This window comes from Blennius ocellaris, assembly GCF_963422515.1.
Source record: "Blennius ocellaris genome assembly, chromosome: 17".
NCBI lineage: Eukaryota > Metazoa > Chordata > Actinopteri > Blenniiformes > Blenniidae > Blennius > Blennius ocellaris.
Window position 1 is genome coordinate 15922766 of NC_137666.1, and position 23144 is coordinate 15945909.

At 45.1% G+C, this 23144-nt stretch overlaps 2 protein-coding genes across 3 annotated transcripts; one reads left to right on the forward strand and one right to left on the reverse strand.

Annotated features, from left to right (window-relative positions):
- Nucleotides 1–747: 747 nt before the first annotated feature.
- On the reverse strand, nucleotides 748–14413 carry togaram1 (TOG array regulator of axonemal microtubules 1). Its single transcript, XM_080512776.1, has 23 exons — nucleotides 14243–14413; nucleotides 12611–13780; nucleotides 10788–10848; nucleotides 9415–9543; nucleotides 8728–8991; nucleotides 8351–8628; nucleotides 8009–8232; nucleotides 7658–7758; nucleotides 7205–7369; nucleotides 7042–7110; nucleotides 6363–6523; nucleotides 6134–6284; nucleotides 5630–5863; nucleotides 5065–5188; nucleotides 4799–4904; nucleotides 4245–4480; nucleotides 4006–4164; nucleotides 3616–3742; nucleotides 2830–2945; nucleotides 2536–2719; nucleotides 2212–2431; nucleotides 2046–2132; nucleotides 748–1957 (listed from the first exon to the last, which is right to left on the reverse strand). The coding sequence occupies exons 2-23, from the start codon at nucleotides 13634–13636 to the stop codon at nucleotides 1704–1706; spliced, it is 4476 nt and encodes a 1491-aa protein (XP_080368902.1). The 5' UTR covers nucleotides 13637–13780; nucleotides 14243–14413; the 3' UTR covers nucleotides 748–1703.
- Nucleotides 14414–16140: 1727 nt separating this feature from the next.
- On the forward strand, nucleotides 16141–22873 carry klhl28 (kelch like family member 28). Of its 2 annotated transcripts, none has more exons than XM_080512978.1 (6): nucleotides 16141–16264; nucleotides 17024–17284; nucleotides 17380–18017; nucleotides 18224–18667; nucleotides 20113–20321; nucleotides 20484–22873. In XM_080512978.1, the coding sequence occupies exons 2-6, from the start codon at nucleotides 17024–17026 to the stop codon at nucleotides 20645–20647; spliced, it is 1716 nt and encodes a 571-aa protein (XP_080369104.1). In that variant the 5' UTR covers nucleotides 16141–16264; the 3' UTR covers nucleotides 20648–22873. The 2 variants fall into 2 exon arrangements, with proteins under 2 accessions (XP_080369104.1, XP_080369105.1); XM_080512979.1 differs by having other exon boundaries at nucleotides 16228–16258.
- The last annotated feature ends 271 nt before the right edge of the window (nucleotides 22874–23144 follow it).

Genomic DNA, 23144 nt, shown 5'->3' on the forward strand with positions numbered 1-23144 from the left:
AAAAAAAACAAACAAACAAAAAAAAAGCACATTTCTTAAGACTTTCTCATCTCCGATCTGTTGTGTGGTTTGAAGATCGTGACAACTTTAAGTTATATTGGCAGCAAACCTATTTATTTCATGACAATTACCACTGTGGTGACCTCAGACGCGTGAGGTGGAGCTTTGCTACACTTTTTTAATAGGGAAATGTTATATTGTAAAACAACTGGATTTAACAAAAGCGGGGAATTTCTCATGTTCTGGTGGGATTTGTTTGGACTTGACCTAAATGTACAAAATGTCTGTATCTTCTCTGTACAAGGCTAACGTTGTTTTTCGTTTGCAGTTCAGCTCCTCAAATGGTTTACAGGACTGTAGCAGCATCTCTAAAAGCACAACCTCCTCTCCAAATGTCAAATGCTGCTGCATGCGTAGCTCTACACGGGAGTGGGCTCCAGCTCACCTGTGCAGCTTTTAATGCCGCGAGCGCACGTCTCTGTATGACGGGAAATGGCAGCTACTTTCATAGTTAAAAGTTGAGATTTGTGTTGGACTGAGTTTTCATTTTTGTTCGATGTGAAATGTCAAAGCATTACAAAGTGTTTGTGCTTTCAGTTAATAAAGTCCTTTTTTTTTTTTAACTGCTCGCTTATCTGACACTTTTTTATGTCTTGGAACGTGAAACATGTGTGACTGGTTGTTTCAGCAAATAATTCAAGGGGCTCATTTGAAATCAGGCACATTGGAAGTTAAGTTTTACGGAAATAAAGCTGTTTATTCATAGATCTCTTTCATTCACAAACATGATCAATATAATTTAACAACAGAGGAGTTAAAAGGCTACTTGAAGACTGGCACTATACCGAGACGGAATCAGACCGGGGGGGGGGCGTCACTGATTCTCCTCTCGTCCTCACGCTCACCTCCACCTAGGCATCTGTGTACATCTCCTTCACCAAAATACAAAAACGACTTTGATCCTGCCAGTAAATTTTGGTCATGCAAACAAAAAACAAAAAGAAATAAGGAAAAACATAGAGATACAGTACCAACTCATCACATCATTAATATGACATCGAAAAAAAACATTTTACACAATAGATAAATTAGAACTGTAGCGTCACACAGCCAACGTACTGGTTAAGCTAATACTGTGCAAAGACACATGGGAGCTGTACAAAACGTATTTTGTACTATCGTTAATCTCAATTCACAAATCTTTAAATGAACTACATTACATTTTAGAAATTTCACATCACATTGGATGAAACAGCAAAAATATACATCTCTCGTATCCCTGTCTTCCTCGTGTTGTTATTTTTTTTATTTTTTTGTGCATTTCAATGTTACATTCTGCAATAGTGTCTTTGATTTGTCTACAGTACATGAATAGATTGTTGAAAAAAAAAAATAAGGACAACATATAATAAGATGATAAAATGTCAAACTATCAGAATAATGAGCTACTTTCAAAGTGCAAAGAGAGCAGGTCGGTATGTAAAACCTGATGTCAGTATGTTACAATTGTCCATGCTTGTGTACCAGAGGAAATCTCACTGAGATAAAGATAGAGCTCCTAATTGTTATAGACTTTCTCTGTATTAATATAAAAGTGCAGGCACTGGAAGAAATGTCGTACATCTCTGTCTTCAAGTAAGGTCGGTGTTGATGTTTATTGAATCAACGTTTTGCTCGGACTCTGCTTTTTTTTTTTTTTTGCCTTAGGACAAGGTCCAGAGGACCTCGTTCAAACCTTTGTGGACGTTGGCGGGTTGGGAGGCGGCGCACTCGCTCAGACTGGGCCCCATGTGGGCGTGGAGAGCTTGGCACAGGTTGGCGGTCGCGGCCCTCACGCTGCCGCCCCGGCCGTGGATGGTGCCGCTGTGGGTGGAGGTGCCCAGCAGGTGCCACAGCAAGGGCAACACTTTCTGCTCCACCATCTGGGGCTTGCGAGGGTAGATCTCTCTCACGAGTTCTGTGTGCGGGAAAAGACACAGTTGTATTTGGACGCTGCGATCGCAACCGGCCGACGGTAGTGTCGAGAATCTGAGCGCCGCACGTACCGGCAACCTTTTCAATGAGGTCCACTTTTGCTTTTCCACTCAAAAACTGAGCCTTGGTGCAGAAGGGTTGAAGAAGAACTATGTTGTCTGGGATCAGAATAGAAAACGGTCCAAATCACAAACATTTCAACTCTATGGAAAATCACTGAGAGGTTCAAAGCGGTACCGAGGTTGGACATCAGTGCGTTGATGGCTCCGATAGCAGCAGAGTAGACGGCGTTGTTCTTGGAGTTGAGGTGATTGTCCACGATCGCCGGGACCAGGATGTTGACCACTTGGTACAGGTTGTCCTTCAGCAGGTGGATGATTTGCTGCAGAGACTCCAGCGCGTACAGGTTGACCTTACTGTTGGACTCCTGCAGTCTCCCTTTAAAGGCGTCAAACACCTGAAAGGAGCGGGAGCGGCAACAGGAGAGCAAACGCTCACGTCAGCTCGTCCAACTTGAAAAACATGACAAAAGGGCCCAAAACAAAGACGCGCTGTACTGACCGGGAATATACTGCTGATGACGATGTTGGGGTTGTGTTGGCAGTCGGCCACGAGCTGGTCGATGCCCCTGATCCGCTCTCTGAAGTCCTTTGAACTCAGGATACCTGAGATCTGCTTGATGTATTCCGTCTTATCTGCAACACTCTGTGTCTGAGATCTGCAGCTGTAATGGCTATTGGACTCCCTGTGATCACGGAAAAAGACATCAAACACTTTAGTATCTCTCCCGTTGCTATAACTCTTTTTTAAAGAGCTAAATCTGATGAGTGTAGAAGCGTCTTCATCCGCACCCACCTTTGTATCTGGTTGCGAGGCTCTCTGTTGAGAGACGAAGCCCTGACGGTGCCGCTGCCCGGCACGGAGCGTCTCCCTCTGGCTGACTGAGTGTCCTGAGGCATCTCACCCAGACCCTGAGGAACCCAACCATGTCACACCAACACACAAACCATTTTCACAATGAACCTGGGGCCTCGATTAAAATACATTGCGGAGGATCCATACTAAGCGACCAAAAGCTAAACATTGCCTGTGCAAAAAAAAATATATGGGCTTGTAAAACCGTGCGTAATCACACCTGCACACATTTTGCTTTTATGGACCACAGTCCACCTGGAAGGTTGCGTAGTTGATACCCCGCCTCTTTCTACCATAAATGGTCAATGCAAAGTCGCTCAGGAATATTTTTGCATTTCAATAAGCCTGCTGATCGTGTTCTACACTAAATCACAGCTGTTACCACGCTATTTACTTGTTACACACCTCGTCACACTTGATAATCAATCAGTTCTATCCACTACGCTGTATCATTCGAAGATGAAAGTATCATTTATAAACATTGTGCTGCTGATTCAGTAGTAATATCACATTAAAGTAACTAATCTAGAACACAGAAAACTGTTTATCATAACGTTGATCAATACGTCTGATATGTGATGACGGTTGTGTGCATTTAAATGGTAAAACGACAATGGCCTTCATATAACGCAACAATTGGATTTTGACCTGCCACTAACTCTGGAACATGGACTCATGCTAAATCTGCACCCACTATTCACAGCTTTAGAGAAACAAATGCTGAACCTTTGTCTTGAGGGTGTAGACGGTGTCTCTGACAGTCTGCAGGTCTTTGCTCGGGATGTATTTCTCCAGGATCCTGTCAAAGTTCGGGTGGGCCGACAGGGACAGCAGCATCCGACGGCCAAAGTACCTGTGGACATGAAGAAGTGTCATTGGATGCGTCGACAACGTGCTACAGAATGTATGAAAAGTGCTATATAAATAAAGTTTGATTTCATATACTCGTTAAAACTGAAAAGGGCAAAACATTTTAGTAGTATGTGTTACAGTTCTGGAGAAATCTGCCTCTCCTTTACTTTTCAGACGGTTTGAGGAGTCTCAGTGTCAAAATAAATAACGCGGTTAAATGGCGTACAAACAAACTTTGACCATTTTAAAAGAGACGCTGCATACCGGGCTTCTTGTGACGAGTCTTGTGCAAGTTTGATGACGGCCGGTACGATTCTGTCGGTGAGGTCTTTCCCCCCGGAGAGGAGGCGCGCAGCACCAACCTTCTCCACCAGATCAGCCAGATGTTGAGCCGTGCATTTTCTCACCACGGTGCTGAGGTGACTGATAGTGGAGAAGAAACGCATTTAGGAATCAAAAGTGGAACGTTTAAATTGAAAAAAAAGTGTCTATTGTGTCCTGACCCGAGGCCCCCAGCGAGTAACGCGTTGATGCTCCGGGTGGGCGTGCAGTGCTGCACCATGCAGTCCAGAGCTGCGTCCACGTCCTGCCTGATGAAGGCGTTGCTCTCGCCAGCCTTCTGCAGTAATGCTTTGACGGTTCCTTCCAGCTCCTGATCCATCGCCCTCTGCAGGTGTGTGTACATGTCGCCCAGCGTACACACTGCCACCCTGGACACACCTGACCGCAGGTTCTTCACCTGAATCACAACGCCACGATTCAGTTTATTCAAATACAACAATTTAAGCACAAAAGAACTCAACAAAGATATTTGTTGACAGCGAAATAGCATGAGGACCAAAGCCACTGTGGCAGGAAGGATTTGAGATGTCTTCATAAGCACTTGTGGAAAAAAAAGAGCATTATTTATTCACACTAAATCTACAGGAACACTCTGGAGTTGCCAGAATGTATAAATGTATAAATCCTAATGTTATGTGATTTACCAGTCATCCTCTGGACACATGAAACACAATAAACACACCACGTTGAACTGCTACAAAACAAGCTGCATCACCTCTGGAATGAGAGCCAGACAAACATCATGGAGACTGCTCTGCAGTGTGTCGGAGTGGTAGTGTGCCAGAGAGCGCAGGAATATCAGTCCCTTGATCTTCTTCTCCCTGGATTTGATGTACAAATGGAGGACATTTCTTAATACATTTCCAAATGCAAAATTTTAAATGTAATCTTAGATGTGGAAATAAACCAACAAAAGCAACAAAAAAAAAAGACATCCTTCATACATTATATAAGCTTATTATCAGTGTGAGTGATTCTTACCAGTCATCTGAGCTCAGCAGGTTGAAACTCTGCGTCAGCGCCAAGTCGGGCTTTGAAAATGGACAAAGCTCTGGAGGCTCAGGCGGATTCTTCTTGTGGCCCATGGTACCATGGGACAGCTCATCTAAACCACGCGTCAGTCACCACACAACACAGAGAATCAGTCTAATGTTACATCTCTGTCTGTCTGAGAACAAGCAGTGTGTGTTTGTGCATGTGTGTGGCGGTGCATTAACAGTCGGCTGTCAAAACAAAGCATTATGGGACATTACCCAAAGCAAACATCTTATTCAGCCAAGCTCTATTGGCTTTGGCAGACTAATTAACGATCCGGTATTTTGTCTAAACAAAGGCCTGTTAAAGCTCGAGTTCATCTATTTATAATGCGCCTGGATATTACAAAACAGCAAGTGGGTGTCATCATGACAGACTGAGAGGCAAAGTGACATTTTTCTGAGTGCATTAATACCAAACAATTAAGCTTCACACTCTGTGCAGCTTGTATTCGAATATGAGTCCTGATTTATTTTTGTGTGTGTGTTTTTTTTTTTGGAAATCCACTGACCTGAACTGTGTGAAAGTGAAGGTCTGGTTCGGCTGAGGCTCGGTGCCCTGCGAAGCCGGGACATATTCCTGGGATTCGGGGGTACCGTAGGAGGGCTGGGATGGTGGGGAGGAGTCAAGCCCCTGATTGGGCTCTGGGGTGTGGGTGGACTGATGGGGCTGGTGGGACTGAGAGGGGAGTCATCGGAGAGGTCGGCTTTGGTGGATGTTAACATGCTGCCATTCAGATGCAGATCTGCAACAGAGAAGATCAGCTTATGGAATTTAGAGGCAAATAATATGATTCATGAGGATAAATAATAATAATCAGATTAAATCTGATGTTTCTATAAAAAAAAATTTTGATGGAGAAGGAAAGAGCATATGTTGACGAAATGGATTAACGACATAATACCACAGGTTTTGTTACTCTTATGCCAAAAAGAGGAAAAGTATAGAAATTGATTCCCCTGTCAATCGTTCTGACTCCATACAGCGGGTTAAAGCCTGCACATCTCTCACTTGCCTTTGAGGATTATTGCGGGATTGTCGTCCGTAGGTGAATCAGACAGAATCTGTCTGACACGGTGGCGGGTCTTTTCTCGCGTGGCGTCCTGTTGATCCAGGGGCTGCGGTCGTGTCCGATCTTGGCACAGCCTTGCGTTCCTTCGCCTCTCCTGCGTTTGCGCGGTGGATACAGAGGTGAGATGCTGCGGGCAGGAAACTAATTCACAACTTAGGGATCTGTAGCTCACCTTGGCCTCGTCTGTCCGCGGGCTGTCGGTGCTGCCCAGGTGACCGCCAGACAGAACATGACCGCTGATGTCTGCTGAGGGTTTGATCAACAAATCGCTCGGCTCAAGTGGGGCAGAGTTGAGTCCTGGACGGCCGGAGTTCACCGCAGCACCAAACATGCCTGAAGGGGGAAGTCAGCACAAGATGTAGTTGTATGAATGAAATAAAATACATCCAATCGTTGAACTGAAATCAAGATGTGAGTAGACCGGTAACAGTCAAAACATTTGGTAAAAATTAGGCACTTAAAGTTGTATGTTTTGTTCAGTGATGACTCTTCATATTCCATCTGAAGGTTTGTTTCTCTTACTGCAATAATGTACCAAGTGCTGGAAGAGGGACTGCACACACACACACCTGAGCAGCTGATTTCATACTCTTGACAGTTAATGGCGACTCAACATTGATGCATTTTTGGAGTGACTTTCACTTTGGTGAAATGAATCAAGTGAATATTTCTAAATCGAAATCAACCTAACCTCTGTGGTCTCTTGAATGGTCCTATTTGGAAGCCAGTTCAGTATGTGTTTATTTCATATCAAGCTTGAAAAAAGCTTTTTATCACATTGTGCAAACCCAGTACGTTTTGACAGTGTTTCAAAAACCAAAGAAAATGTCAGCTATTTAAAGGACACTGACCCTTTCCAATTACTCCTTCGGGCATATCTGTGCCTGGTGAATTCCTACTGCTGTTGTGACTCTGAGGACCTGAGGAGAAACACAGGAGGGCATAATTATACACACTATGTTTTTTTTTAGAGATATATCTAGTATATATCTTGCTGCTGGCTGGCTGGCTGACCTTTGGCGAGCTTCAGAGCTCTGAATGATTCACGAACAGCTGGTCTGATCAGTGGTGGAGACGGTCCAGCTGCTTCATCCTCTGTTTTGATCGCTCCGTTGGAGTAAGTCACTCTCTGGCCGACAACCCCCACCTCCGATGACAATTCGTTTCTCTGGGACATTACTGAACAAACAAACAAACACAACAAAGATCAGACGATGCAAGGTGACTAATGAATAGGTGAGAATTCAGGACGATGCGCTCTCATTAACTGGGATTCTGTCGGTTTTCCTGTTGGTAATCCAAAGCAAAAATGTAAATAGTCCATGCTTGTAATGCAAAGGTAAACAGAGATATAAAACAGCCGTCGCTGAAGCTGATTCCCACACTAAACCCAGACGAGCAGAGGGATCACATGCAAAGTTCACACAGAAAGGTGACCCAGTCCGGAAGCTTCCTTCCCCAGCCTACCTTGAAGGCTGCTGAAGTCCATGGACATAGAAGCCCTGAGCTTTGCAGAAGGAACTCTCGCAATGCGAGGTTTCATTCCCGAAGAGGCAGAGATTCCGGGACTGTTGACAGGCACGACAAGTGAGAAGTTATGTCAGGAAGCTGCTTAGTGGTGCTCAACATGCCCTCATGCAGCACCGCATGGCTACCACAGCACAGAGCTGTCAACAGTTCTAGTCCTAGTCCTTTTAGGCAGCCGAAGACAGCCATGATGAGGTACAGAGCTTTCATCATTAAGTGGATAAAAGTCTGAACTATAATGGAAACTCAGCGTAAACATCTACAATATACAGCTTGAAGACGACGCCACACCTGCTCCTGGTTCCACTGAAGCTGGAGTTGATGACTGAACACAGGCTGGAAAGTCCACTCTCACTGGCTGAGCTGGTGAGCACTGGAGAGGTGTGCAGCGGTGAGTCCAGACCCAGGTCCACCCTCACTGCTGAGTCGGGGCTGTCGGGATCTGGACTGTTCAGGTTTGCCTTGGCTCTCTTCTTGGCAGCACTGTTGCGCAGTGAGCGCAGCGAGTTCAGCATCTGTGCGCAGCAAAAAAAGTTGGTCAATCAAAAGCTAGCAGATGTTTAAGTCTGAACACCTCTGGTCATACTGTGCTGATCATTCAACAAAGACAGGCTATGAGCAGGTTTTGCTGACCTCCTGCATGTCCAGGGGATCATCTTCTTGAAAATCTTGAACGGCGGTCATGCTGTCAGAATCTAGATAGAGGTTCTTCTCCACCTGCTGGTTCATAGGGCTCCCCGGACCGTTGGCCCTCTGGCCGTTGTAAGTATAAGCCTGCTCAGCTGAGGGGACGACTGGCGAGATAGAAAGGCTCGCTCTGGTGTTGCTCAGAGCTCGCCGGAACGATGACGTGGAAGAACTCACGAAAGAGGCACAGAGAGGTCTGGGAGAGTGTCTGCTTGCCAGATCGCCTGGAAAAGAAAACAGGCGATTCAAGAAGCGGAGTCACAACAGCTTTACATCCTGCACATAAACGAATCACACGCGGGCGTTTCTTTTCATGAGATTACCCTTTGCTGTGCCGCTTGTGTCACCCCAGGGGGCGACTTCACACTGGTGAGGGCTGTTCTCCCTCTTATTGGGCCAGGTGTTGGACATGGAGAGGGGAGAGTCAGCATGACGACGGGAGAGCGTTGGAGTCAGCATGCCCCCTGGGAGCGTAGCCAGCGGGTAGGAAGGCAGGAGGAAGGAGCCGGGTGTGGTGGGGTTTGATGGCAGAGAGAACGTTCGCTCAACGCTGGGGTTTCTTGAAAGCACTCGTCCTTTGGGTGCCGCTGTGAGACATTGTGTTCACGTGAGACCCATCAATAACTACTGGGTTTTGGTTTTTTTTATAGTTGAATTGCTCATCTAACGTTCAATAAAACCTGAAACATATACCATACGGTTCCTAATAGAAGAGCACCACCTAATAGAAGACCTCACTAACCGATAAAGTCATATGCTTTACAGTGGGTGCAAAAAAAGTCAATAACATTTTTTCTGATGGTTTTTTTTTTGTTTTTAATATCACTTCGTGCCGTAGCAGGGGAGGCAGTTTCTATGTCACCCGCCCCCCACCGCTCAGCCATATCCACCGTCAAGTGGAAGGTGGATCGGCGCATGTGATTTACCATATTTTACTAAATGTCTTAACTGCTGACATGTTCCAAGGTTTAACTATACGGTATGTTCAGCTTGAGATAATGAGTTCTTACCAACATCGGAATCAGAAAAGTTGGAGGTTTTAAAAATATCGGGATCTAAGTTGAGGCTCCCACTTCTTTTGAGATTTGCTGCAGGCTGCCGTCGTCTGGGTGACTGAAGCTTCTGCGGCTCGACAGAACCTAGAAATAAAATTTTATTTTACATTTAATCACATAAAAAAAATAAAAAAAATACATTGCCATTACTTTACTTAATAATTAAAACTACTGGAAATAACTTTGCCCTACATCAGTCATGTATAACATGGTTTTACAGCTGGAGTAAGACATGAAAATCAAAATACATGAAATAGTTTGTGTGCGACCTGAGGTACAGTGGTATTGTGACAAATGCTGACGGGTCCTTTTCAAACTGGCTAAGCCAGCAATTTGCTATTAATTCATAATAATGTGTTGCACTGACAATCTCTCCCTTTCTCTCTTGAGGGTCAACTAGTTTTCTTACCACTATGCTTAATGTGTGGGAGATGTTTTGATGAGCCGTTTCAAGGAGAAACTGGAAACCATTTGACAACAGCCAGGAGCTACAGTACAATACATCGTTTTAATGGCTCAAGAGCTTCTAGTAGTATTCATTTCATTGACTGTTTTTTTCTCGAGTAAAGTATTTATTTTAAGAGCAGCTTGTATTCAGGGTTTGGTGACAAGCATTATCATGACTCCTTTGATTTAATCCAGCTGTGTTTAATTGAGTCATGCTTAAGTCGACATCCATAATCATGGCATTTTAAGTGACAAATGATTGCCATCCGCACACAACAGTGATTAAGGATTTAGTTGTCTTTCCCATTTTATTCCTTCAAACCAAAATGTGCCCGCAGCAGCGCCGTCGTATTTGGCTTTGCAATTTAACCTATGACGTAAATGTCAATGGATATTCATTAAAAAACTGTCAGTCAGAGATTAGGTGTTAAGCTAAGATAAAGAGATTATCCGCCATTAAAGCACAATGGGAAATGAATAAACAAAGACACCATTGTTTAAAGATGAACATTGGTTGAAAACTACGAAAAAAAAACCTAAAAACATAGAAAATGTCCAATTCTCATTAGAGGTTTTGTAAAACCTTTAGTTATTTATAATGGAAAATAGTCATGTTAATCTATTGTTTGCATTGTACATTGTATAACTTGATCGAGGCACAGATAAATAATTAAAAATCTTAATTCCATGGACTTTGTCTCAAGCCATGTGCCTTTTGTTTTTTGGAGATATTGATATTCTACGAACTTTCTAGAAGTGTACAATCTTGTCAAATGGCAGAAAGTGTTTAGTGTTTTGAAAAAAAAAAGGTCTATAAACTGTGCAATGCTGTGAGGAAATTGAGATCATTTTGAAATTATTGTGCGTGCTGTTGCACTTACTGAAACTTGGTATGTAGGCTTCTGGCTTCTTGGACAGGTAAAGGAAATCCTCATTTCCCACCTGTGAATGGGAAGGAAATTATGTCTTTTAATAGCTGCACTGTAATTCCATCCTCCAAGCCTGAACAAAGGGACGTGGCAGATATCTGACCAGCTCAGACAGGACAGGCAGGCCTTTGAGTGTCTCTTCTGCAACTGAAAAGAGCCTTTAGGTAACGTATGTACAGCAATGCCTTCTCCCGCTGTTTGAACTATTTCAGTAAAACTTTGGCCAAATACAATTAAAACAAGGACAGACAGAGTTTGTGTAAATCAAGTCATCTCTCTCTTTAAGATGAGGATGTGCAGCTGAAGTCAATCCCCAGTGCCCACCACCTTGATCAACACCTCTCATAGAGATGGCAATGTGATTGCAATTAACAACAGAGCGGTAGATAAGGCACGTTTTAGAAGCACAGCCCTGTGATATGACCAATTATGTTCCATGCCGGCTTCCGCGCGTGAGCAGGGTGGTGATGGGGTTGCTGGGAAACACACGCTGCTGTAAACACGAGGTCTTTAAATAAAGGCCGTGTTAAACTTTCCGCATCAAACTATGATCATGTCATGAATACACTTTATCCCGGGGAGTGGATTTCTACCAGAATCTAACCAGCAGGTACGTATCATACAACTAAACAGAGTAGGCAATGAGTTTAAAACATGGAACGACACATGTACGTAGCCTATCTTAACCAAACAATGAGGGAAGTTGACTGCACTTGTCACAGGCGTTATTTAAGAAGCAGAGTGCTCGTCCTCACAGCTACAGTGGCATTGTGCAGGAGAATGAGTCATCTCCTGCATTCCCTCCCAGAGTGCCCCGACACCAACAGTTAATATGTGATCCTCTCTCTCTCTCTCTCTCTCTCTCTCTTTATATATATATATATATATATATATATATATATATACACATACACACACACACACACACACACACAGTGTATAAAGAACTGAGAGCCACGTGTACCATCGTAGGCTTCTAAATTTAACCTGGTGCAAAACAGGAAAAATAACAATGTTCCTGTTCATGACAAGGTGTCAAGAAAAATGTATGTGTAAAACTGGAGGCACTGATGGGAATCATACCTACAAGCAGATAACACACCAGCCTCCCTCTCACCTCCTCTCGATCCACACTGCATCATGAATTACAGATATAGAAATGGCTGTGGTTTTCCCTCAAACTGTCTCTGAAGAGCTGCAGATATTGTGTTTAAACGAATAAAAACACACCAACATGACAACAAGCTGAGTGTTCTGACAATGGGTTAATGAGGTAGGCAAGAAAAACAAGAAAAGAAAGAAGCAGGAAACGCTCGCACTCAAAATAAAGCACTTTGGCTGCACTTGTCGGCTGATTGGAAGCAAATCAGTGTGACTGCTTGGCCAACAAAATGCTCAGAGAAAATGTGAAAAGCCTAATGGTCCTAGTGAAAACCCAATACAGTCACTAAACTAATCACTGATTAAGCCCTAATGGCTCAAGATTTCATTAAGTAATTTTTTGAAGTATCAAAGACAAAGAGATAAACATGCCCTTTGGAATAATTGGGTGCTCCATTGATGCCAATTCATGACAGCTAGAAAGGTCAACATTTCCATCTATCATGTTGCAGAAGGTTCCCCTGTCCAGGATGTCTTTTTCTTTTTTTTTTTTTACACAAAGAATCACACATCTAAAAGAAAAAAAAATCAACCTCAAACTGAACTGTCATATTACTGGATTATAACAAGTTATAATGGAGAATAGGGTAGAAATTGCATGTAATGGACCCCACCTGTTCAGAGCACTTTCCGTTCGGCGTACTGTGGTCGTTCTCAGCGGACGAGAAGCTCGACATGTCCCAGGGGAGTTTGTTCTTCCCTTTACCTGCACTGACAATTCTCCTTTGAAAAGGCAGGTCATCAGTGAGGGAGCCCAAGCTGCCGTAACCATACAATCGGTCACAGTCTGGTTCGGTTCTGTGGCTCCTGGCGCTGCTAACGCGCCCTCCGTTCATCACCCAGTCCAAATCGGCCCCGGAGCTGTTCTGAAGCCAGCATCGCTGTCCCGGCTTGGGCACGACCAAACCGTACTCCACAACGCCCTCCGGAGAGAGTTTTGGAAGGACGTGTCTTGCTTGTCTTGCCTGCACAGCTGCCATCAGACCTTCTGCATCCTCGTTGAGCTCCACCATGTCCACCGCTTTTATCAGAGGCTGCTTTCTGCCTGTGTCCAGGCAGTGGTCGAAGACGGCAAACAACTCGAGGGCGGCATGGCGGACCTTTTTCTTGCTGTCAGCCAAGTATGGTGCAACCTCAAAACAAAGCTTAGGGATGTTGAACTCTTTCCGAGGATGAGCAAGCACAGCTGCCAAGATGACATTAAGGACATCTTCCCGAACCCTTGAATTCTTGTGTTTTAAGTTGCCGATTACGAGATCTAATACTTGTTGCGGGGCAACATTCTTTGTCAGCCGTCGGAACACATTCAGGTATTCGTTCCTGGTGACAGTGCAAGTGTCCCCCAATGCCTTAAGAGCCACTAAGACAATACGTTTGAAATATTTGTTTACACCCTTATCCAGCTTCTGAATTAGTAAATTCAGTACTTGCAAAGTGCCAAACATCACCTTGAAATTACTGTCATCCAGAAGTCTCGGAAGAAAATTAATGAACTCCTCAATACTGCTGGAGGGGATGGACTCAAAGTCCACTTCTGACAGGATGTGTTTGAGCTCTTCCACTCCATTTGTGCGATTCTGGTAATTCTTCAGGTCCAGAAGCTGCTGATGTAACTCCTGGGAAATCAACCCAGGTATCATTATTGACGGCCTTGACGATGAGGTCAAATTTGAGAATCCAGGGAGGCGAACACGATCCTGTGAGGACAGTAACGTTCCTCCTCTTTACTTCCAGCTCTCATCCTGAGCGGCGGGTCATGGTAATCCACGGTCCCGTGTGTCAATCTGTAGAACAGAAACATTGAGATTGGACACAAGGTCTCGACTTGGAGAGCCACATAACGGTGGTCGTACACGCTGGCTCGCTGCTCTTTAACCGCACGGTCGATCACCATGATACGGCAGATTAGGGCGAAGCAACACAACCACTTGTGGCTTCCAGGGACGGTAGTTATAGGAGACAGAGCCGTTGCGATAACCCGTCCCTGCGATACATTCCGCCCGTTACTGTTACGACGAGTTGCGACGAAGTGTTGCTACAAGCCCACGATTTGCCACCGAGTAATAGCTCCAATAGGTTTTCTAATCAGTCCCTGACTACATGTTACTGTTAAGTAGTTAGCTACACACGGTCTTAGCAACGCCGCTAGGCTAACTCACTGGATTCTGCCCGTGTTAAGTGGTGTCTGACTGGGTTAGCAAAGTTAGGGGGGGGGGGGGTGTAAAAAAACCTGAGAGAAAACAGACCTTACATCTCCCCTCCAGCTCCTCCTCGGTACCGCAGGGAGAAACTATCCGTTACTCGGTCCAAACGTCGGTGTCATGCTGCGGTTCTGTCCGCGCACGTCGCCCGGCTCTCTTTAGCTGGTGTGTGCGGGGTGTTGAATGTTTTGAAGCTACGGAGGTATTCACCTCCGAGAGGAGCCCACACACACACACATACATACACACTCTCTCTCACGCACACACACTTGCACACTCCAACTCACACACACCGAGGCAGCAAAATGGCGAATACATGTCGCAAACTGAGCGCTTCCATGGTGACGCGAGTTGGAGGCTCGCGCGCAGGCGGCTCGAGGAGGCAGCGGCGAGCCGCAGCGGCGCGAGGTGGGAGTCAAAAACAGACGCAACACAATTCACACTGAAACACCTTCAGAGCTAAAACTGAGCTATACAGGGGCGGATACTCAGGATTAACTTAACCCAAGGAGTGAGAAAAACAATGTCCATCTTCATTAGTTAATTAGTAATAATCTTTACTTGCGCCCCCCTCATACAGATAATTTCCCCCATTATTCCCTGAGGTAATGTCATGATAATAAGAAGTAACTATAGTGTGAAACTATGAACAATTTCATAACAACTTTAGTTACATTGGATGTGACGTTTGAATGCATAAATGTCAAAACAAACAGGATGATTAGGTCATACCTCTTCCCCATCCCACTTTTAGCTCAAATAGGATAGTGTACAAAATACTCCATTAAAGTAAGTAAGGTACTGAAGTATTTCCTTTTTTTTAAGGCCTGAATGTATAGCCATAAAATGTAGAATAACACAAGTACTGTTTGATGAAATGATCATTCCTGCACAGTAAATTAAATTGAATGGCATATTAACTTAAAGGGAATTCAGTAGTTCTTAAACATTTGAGTAATTATCCTTTTATTATTCATAGTCTAATTTTACCATTTTAAAATGGTTTATTTGTTTATTTGTTATTGTTACTTGTATTTTCATTTTTATCTTTTGCATTTATAGTTTTGATGATGATATTGTAAATGTTTTAAATTAAAAGTTAAATTTCACAGGGTTGTTTTTTTTGGTGGTGTTTATTTAAGTGTGGATCGAATTTTGTGGAATTTTGAGTTGTGTTAAAATTTATATTAAATATCCATATGTCCAAATGTATTACAAACAAAACAAAAAAAAAACCCACAGAAAAGCCCATTCAATCATAGGGAGACCATGCAAACTGTGCACAGCTGGGATATTTGTGTATAAAATTGTCACAAACAGGAAAGAAAGCTGATCCAACGTGTACTGTTGATGTTAAAAGAGGGATTTTTCACACACCCACACACACACACACACACACACACACACACACACACACACACACACACACACACACACACACACACACACACACACACCACCACCACCACCACCACCACCCCCACCCCCACCAACACCAACAACAACAAGAACAACAACAACAACAACAACAACTCAAAACTAAAAAACACGCTGTGGTCTTGGTCTTGGGTTACATGGTCTTGACTGCAACACGAATCAGATTTTTAATTATGTAAGAAGAATAAAATAACAACTTGTTTTTCCATCACTTTTCCTCAGCTTTAATGCACTTTGACTTATAGTGCGCCGAAATGCTTCTGCTCATTTGATTACTAGAAGTTTAAAAGCATCTCTTTGATATGTTTACACCGTGCTGCAGAGATAATGTTTCTCTTTCTCCAGTAAACGCTTGTAAAGTTTACATGAACACGAGTTATCTTCCTCTGCCAGCCTTTATTGTGACTCGCGTGGAAGTGGGTGTGCTGCTGCTGCTGCTTCTGCTGCTGCTGCTGCTGCTGCTTTATAAGCCCTCCTCCGTCGCTCTCGAGCTGGGTAACGGGGTTGGCTGCTCGCGCTGGCCGGAGGTTGTTTTTCCCTGCTAGCCGCACGGGCTTCACTGTCGTCGCTACACCAGCCGCAAGATCCGTCATTACCGCGGCACACAGGGAGACGGACCAGAAGGTACAGGTGAGCCCCGGCTACCATTTCCGTGGATAGAAAACGTTCCATTAACGCGTCACGCTTGGCGTCTCGTCAGCCATGTTACTGTATATCAATCAATGATGCAGCTAGCCACGGGAGCCGTGTTTATTTTTAGCCGCTAACCTGCACCGACTGCAATCGAGCACAAACCGCGTCTCCTTGTCGGGACTGCTCCTGGTTAAAAAAAAAAAAAAAAAGTTGTTCACAATAGGATGCTGACATTAGAGAAACGTGTCGAAATATATTCCCGTTTTATTGAAGGAAAAACAAAAAAAACCCAAGCTGTTGGTGCGTGTGTTTTAACGTGTTAGCTGTCTGTTCATTTAAAGCTAAAGGGAAGCTAGCGAGTTTTGATGTGGCCGTTCAGGAATCAACTCCAGGCCCCAGACAGCACCGTGGACATATTTATTCCCTTTAAAGCCTGGATACTCTGTAAAGTCGTGTGTTTTCCGAGCTGATACATGTGATCGTCTGCGAACAGCGCTGGATTATGGAGATCATGCTGGTTTAGCTTGGGTTGCTACCACATCAGCTATACTGTACCACATCAATACAGCCCTGAACGCATCACACTGCCCCATGCATGTTTTCATGCAACCTGCATGATCAGTTTACACCGTGTGTGTCTGGGCCAAGGTGGCACCTGCAAAACGTATCCAGATTTATCAGATCACCACGACTTGCTGTTATTGTTGTTTCCCCTGACTCTCTACGTCCGTCTGATCTGTGGTTTCCTGCTCGCAGATGGACCAGCAGGATCAGTCCTATATGTTTGCAAGTCTGACACGGCCTCACTCGGAGCAGCTGCTGCAAGGCCTCCAGCTCTTGCGGCAGGATCACGAACTATGTGACATTGTCCTGCGGGTGGGTGACGCCAAGATCCATGCCCACAAAGTAGTGCTAGCCAGCATCAGTCCTTACTTCAAGGCCATGTTTACGGGTAACCTGTCGGAAAAGGAGACCTCCGAGGTGGAGTTCCAGTGCATCGACGAGACAGCCTTGCAGGTATGTTTAAAGCCAGAAGATTTTGCTGTGACCATTGACCGTAATATGGTTTGTGTGACCTTTTTTTTTTTTTCTCGTTACACTATCTTTTCCAGGCCATCGTTGAGTATGCGTACACCGGCACAGTGTTTATCTCCCAGGAAACGGTGGAATCTCTGCTGCCGGCTGCCAACTTACTCCAGGTTAAGCTCGTACTTAAGGAGTGCTGCTCCTTTTTGGAGAGCCAACTGGACGCTGGGAACTGTATCGGGATTTCCCGCTTTGCAGAGACGTACGGCTGTCATGATCTGTGCCTGGCCGCAACCAAGTTCATCTGTGAGAACTTTGAGGAGGTCTGTCAGACGGAGGAGTTTTTTGAGCTCACGCGGGCCGAGCTGGACGAAATCGTGTCCAACGACTGCCTTAAGGTGGTGACGGAGGAGACTGTATTTTACGCCCTGGAGTCGTGGATCAAATATGACGTGACGGAGAGACAGCAGCACCTGGCGCAGCTGCTGCACTGCGTTCGCCTTCCACTCCTGAGCGTCAAATTCCTCACTCGCCTATATGAAGCCAACCACCTCATACGGGACGACCACGCCTGCAAGCACCTGCTCAACGAGGCCCTCAAGTACCACTTTATGCCGGAACACCGGCTGTCCTATCAGACCGTGCTGTCGGCGCGGCCCAGGTGTGCCCCGAAGGTGCTGCTCGCCGTCGGGGGCAAAGCGGGACTGTTTGCTACGTTGGAAAGGTAACGCGAGACATGACTGGGGCAGACTTGTGCACACGTCCAGGGAAAGTGTGGGGATTTGTAAAGTGCTCCGTGAAAACACAGCAGCAGGGGGAAAAAAGCCTGGGAAATGCTTTTTTTTTTTTTTTTGTAATAGTTAGCTCATGAAGTTTGGCAATTCCATAATATATAAAACATTTTTGCAATTTGTCTCTTTATCGTTTCAGCATGGAAATGTACTTCCCTCAGACCGACTCGTGGATCGGACTGGCCCCGCTCAGCGTACCCCGCTACGAGTTCGGCGTGGCCGTGCTGGACCACAAGGTGTACGTGGTGGGAGGCATCGCCACGCACATGAGGCAGGGCATCAGCTATCGGAGACACGAGAGCACGGTGGAGAGCTGGGACCCCGAGAGCAACACGTGGTCCTCGGTGGAGCGCATGGCCGAGTGCCGCAGCACCCTCGGCGTGGTGGTGCTGGCCGGTGAGCTGTACGCCCTGGGAGGCTACGACGGCCAGTATTACCTCCAGTCCGTGGAGAAGTACGTCCCCAAGCTGAAGGAGTGGCAGCCCGTTGTGCCCATGACCAAGTCCCGCAGCTGCTTCGCCACGGCTGTGCTGGACGGCATGGTGTACGCTATCGGAGGGTACGGCCCGGCGCACATGAACAGGTAATGTCGCGGACGTTGATCGTATTCTCTTGTGTTTTCCCTTCCTTGAAACGCAAATGTAGCTTTTGCAATTTCAAATGTATCGGCAAAGAGTTATGAAGTCAGACTGTGTATTATCTGTGGCCACTTTGCAGGCAAGGTTACAATAGGTGTAACACTTTGTTTTTCATCCGATTACCCAGCGGATAACTAGACTCCGCATTCTCGTTCCTCTAATGAGAAGAGGACTGCAGAAAGTGACTAGGGAATAAAACACGGCTCGGGCAGATTACATTAGATTAAACCACACCTTTTGATTCTGCCTGTAAAACTTCATGCTCTTTTTAGATCTTCCAACTCAACCCTCAAAATGTCCCGTGAGTTATTATACCGACGTGACAGTCTAGTGCTGGATGTGAGGCGTTGCTGTGAAAACGGCCAGGTGCCCGTTAATGAGTGAAGCAGGAGTGTAATAAACAGAAATGTTTCATGGCGAGGGTTCCCGCCTGCAGATCACTGGAGACCGGTGTCCCTGTTGCCCGTTTCCTTGACTCCCAAAGCCCCTCAGGAGAATGTGTTTGGACAGAGAACCTTTGGGGCACTATTTTTTTTTTTTTTCTTTTTCGATCTCCCCGTGGCTTTTATGCAGTGAATAACAGCCCTACTTTGCTAGTGTTCCTGCGTCCATCAAACTGGTTCATTCTACTCTCGCCAAACGCAGTAATTCAAGTTGGCCAACGTGGTCGTGACTTCTTTCAGTCTGAATGACTCGATTGTGGAAAATGACTTTTTTTTTTTTCTTTTTCCCAACGTTGCCTTCGTCTTTTCAGGTTTGAAAAAGTTTGTACAGTTAATGTTGCAGTTGATAATAATGTAAGATATATTACCTCTTTGGATCTGACGGAAATAACCGACTTAATAAGAACTTTCATTTTGGATTTTTGAGTTTGATCAGTTTGATCGAACTCCTCGGTTTCAACATTTAGTGTAATTTTAGCAATCGACAAACTAAAACATGTTGAGTCAAAAAATACATGTACTCATTGACAAAAACACAATAATTGATTATATATATATATATGACCTTTATCTACTCTACTCACACTCATGTCAAGCTCATGTTAGTCCAAAGTCCACATAAAGCTCAATTTGATTTTGATACTAGTAATATTATGCTGTAACAACAATTTAAATACAAAGTTTCAGACTCCAAATGTTTTCTTTTTGTTGTAGATGTCCCACATGCTGCACCTCTCATTATGCAAGTTAGCTTTCCATCAAATCACACCTGAAAACACACTGAATTTGTGTTTAGTCCCCTGAATAAAAGCCAGTCCCTTTAGGTTGTTCCCATAACATAAGATCTATAAAAATTATTCTCAGTTATGCTCAATACCAAGTGACATTTGAACTAACTTCTTTTAAAAGCATTTTCCTGTTTTCTCAACTGTGTCTGCGTCGCACAGCGTGGAGCGGTACGATCCGAGCAAGGATGCCTGGGACATGGTAGCCCCCATGGCAGATAAAAGGATCAACTTCGGAGTGGGCGTCATGCTCGGCTTCATATTTGTGGTGGGGGGACACAACGGCGTGTCCCACCTGTCCAGCATCGAGAGGTACGATCCGCATCAGAACCAGTGGACGGCCTGCCGGCCGATGAACGAACCGCGCACTGGTAAGTCCCTCGCATCACACGACTTTATTCACAAAGGGCATTAAAAAAAAAAAAAGACATGCAATTCAGGTAAATATGTGAAATATGTCGGTTAAAGTTCAAGAAAGTCCTTTTAACGCGTGTCAAGAGTGTGGTTACGACTCCAGTGTCGTCCTCCTGCAGGTGTGGGCTCTGCTATTGTGGACAACTACCTCTACGTGGTGGGCGGTCACTCCGGGTCGTCCTACCTGAACACTGTCCAGCGCTACGACCCCATCTCGGACAACTGGCTGGACTCGAGCGGCATGATGTATTGCCGCTGTAATTTCGGACTGACCGCTCTTTGACCCATGGCCCATCCAGCAAGGACCCAATGAAAGAGCTTAGACACAAAGACTTTTCTTTTTTGTTGTCTCCTCCTCCTCCTCCTCCTCCTCCTCCTCCCCCCACATTCATCCTCCAGGTGCGAAGCCGCACGCCTACGTGAACGTCAAGGGAGCCCGTGGGGTGGATGGACGTGACGAGCTCGCCGGCCGGCCCGCCCGCCTCCCGGCTGGCTAGAAGGAGGGGGGAGGGACTAACCGTCATGGCTCCGGATGATGAAGGAGAGCTGAGTTTATGCAGAGAGTCAACCTGGACGGCACGCGGGAGACGACCGCTCGACTGCTGCTGGACCACAAACGAGGACTTTTTGAGCCATGTCCCTGAGGATTGTGGGGGAAAAAAAAAAAAAAATCTGGTCACCTAAGTTTTAAAAGTCGTGTCATGTTTGCAGATAAACTTCTCTGTTCTGTCGTCCTCCACGTCACGAATTACGTTTTCGAACCCTTTTTCTTTCTCTGCTGCAACCAGAGCTGCGTTCAGAGTTTTGCAGAACACTGCAGTTTGCTTGTGTACTTGTACGAATAAGTGGTTGGTGGCCATGTAGCGTGTGTGTGTGTGTGTGTCTCTCGGTGTGTATGCTCAAGGAGTACATGCATGTCAGATAGGACTGTTCGTTTTGTTACGTGTCCGCGTGCAGAACTGATACTCGGGACTCGGCGACTCAACAGTTCTGCATCCAAAAATCTGTGCTTCACACAAAAAAAAAAACCCACAAAAAAAAAAAACAGAAGTTGGAAACTTTATATTTTCTCAAAAAGGGCTGCCTTTCTCTCTCGTGTAAATAGTTAAGATGAAATACATAGATATGAATATATCCTCTAGTGCATTGCCTGTAAATGTTTTTTTATTTTCGTTTCCTGCACTGGGTCACTATGGTGTGCGAATGTGTGTGTAGTGTGATTCCCAGGGTCGCTGTAGAGGTGGATGATGAATTCTCACGAGTTTTTTTTTTGCCACTCGTCTCTGCTGCATCCTCGGAGCCACTTTAAAACGACAACAAAAAAAGGTTAAAGAAGGAGGGAGAAAAAAAAAAAAATCCCGATGTTCCAGCTCGAGTTATGTCTCTAAGGTCAGGTCATGCACTTGCTACTCCTCACAATAGTTGAAAAATGACCTTGGCCCCGGTTTTACCCGTCGGTCTGTACACAATACTAACTGGTGCTATATTTAGAATTCAGGATTCAGCTGTTTGTCTGTGTCGCCTCGCACACTTTGGGTCAATTCTGTGTTCTGCCTCCGCCACGTCATCGCGTCAGATGTTTGCTTTTGCTATTTGCTTTATGTGCACTTCAAATGCATAAAATCCCAATAGCCCTCACCCAAACATGCAATAAAATGAAGTTCTACTGAAAGGGAAACCTGTGGTTAGACGACCACTAACTTCTGTTTTCATGTTTCTAATATGAGCTTTTTGTTGTTGTTTTTTTTAAAGCTACATCCTGGTTAATGTCCCACTTTGCAGGATGTGAGCATGCTTCATCAGCGTCTGTCGCCAGTATGCGGCCACTTCCTTGGCTCAAGAGCTCGACTCTTTCCGCTGTGTTATTTGGCCTGACACCTGCACCCCTTTGGTGCTCCTTCAGCCTCCACTACTGAGCATGTGATTCTCATGTGGCCACGTCTCATTGGCAAGATGAGGTTTGAAGCCGTCTCTTCACAGCTTCACCTGTCGTCCCAAAACGTGATTAAAAAAAATAATTTTTTGGCATCTTTTCCACTCCCAGCACCAGATCTATTACTCTTACTGCGTATAAATCGGCGTTCTATTCTTAATTTTGGTCACGTGGTTGGTTGATGAAGCACCAAGGGCTGCGCCGGCCAAATTTCACAGTCTGCAGTCGTCTGTCCTGCATAGTGAAATCGGAGGCGTATGTGGCTATGGAAGCGAGCAAAGTGGCCTCGTCTAGTCACCGTTCATGTTCTAAGTCTAATTTGAGAAATTCTTACCAGGCTCTTCATTGCACTTATTCCGTTGTTTGACACTCATTGTAATTTGTACACGTTTTCATTTTAGCCAATAGCATTTAGAAAATGCAATAAGATTTGTTTCCTCTGTGGATGGGTAGGTTTTTATGTTTAGTGTCTTGAAAAAAGAAAAAAGCCAAGGCATCTCATATTGCTATAACAAGGCATGTCTGTCGATTCACTCCGAACCAAACATCGAATGCTAAGAGTTTATCTCAACCTTACTGGGCGTGTTGGTTTTTGTCATTTTTTTCCTGTGCATGCTGGTTCCTTCGTACAGGGCGTGTGTGTGTGTGTGTGTGTGTGTGTGTGTGTGTGTGTGTGTGTGTGTGTGTGTGTGTGTGTGTGTGTGTGTGTGTGTGTGTGTGTGTGTGTGTGTGTGTGTGTGTGTGTGTGTGTGTGTGTGTGTGTGTGTGTGTGTGTGTGTGTGTGTGTGTGTGTGTGTGTGTATGTATGCAGGCGGTGTCAAATGGGTTTATCTCAATATACTTGTAT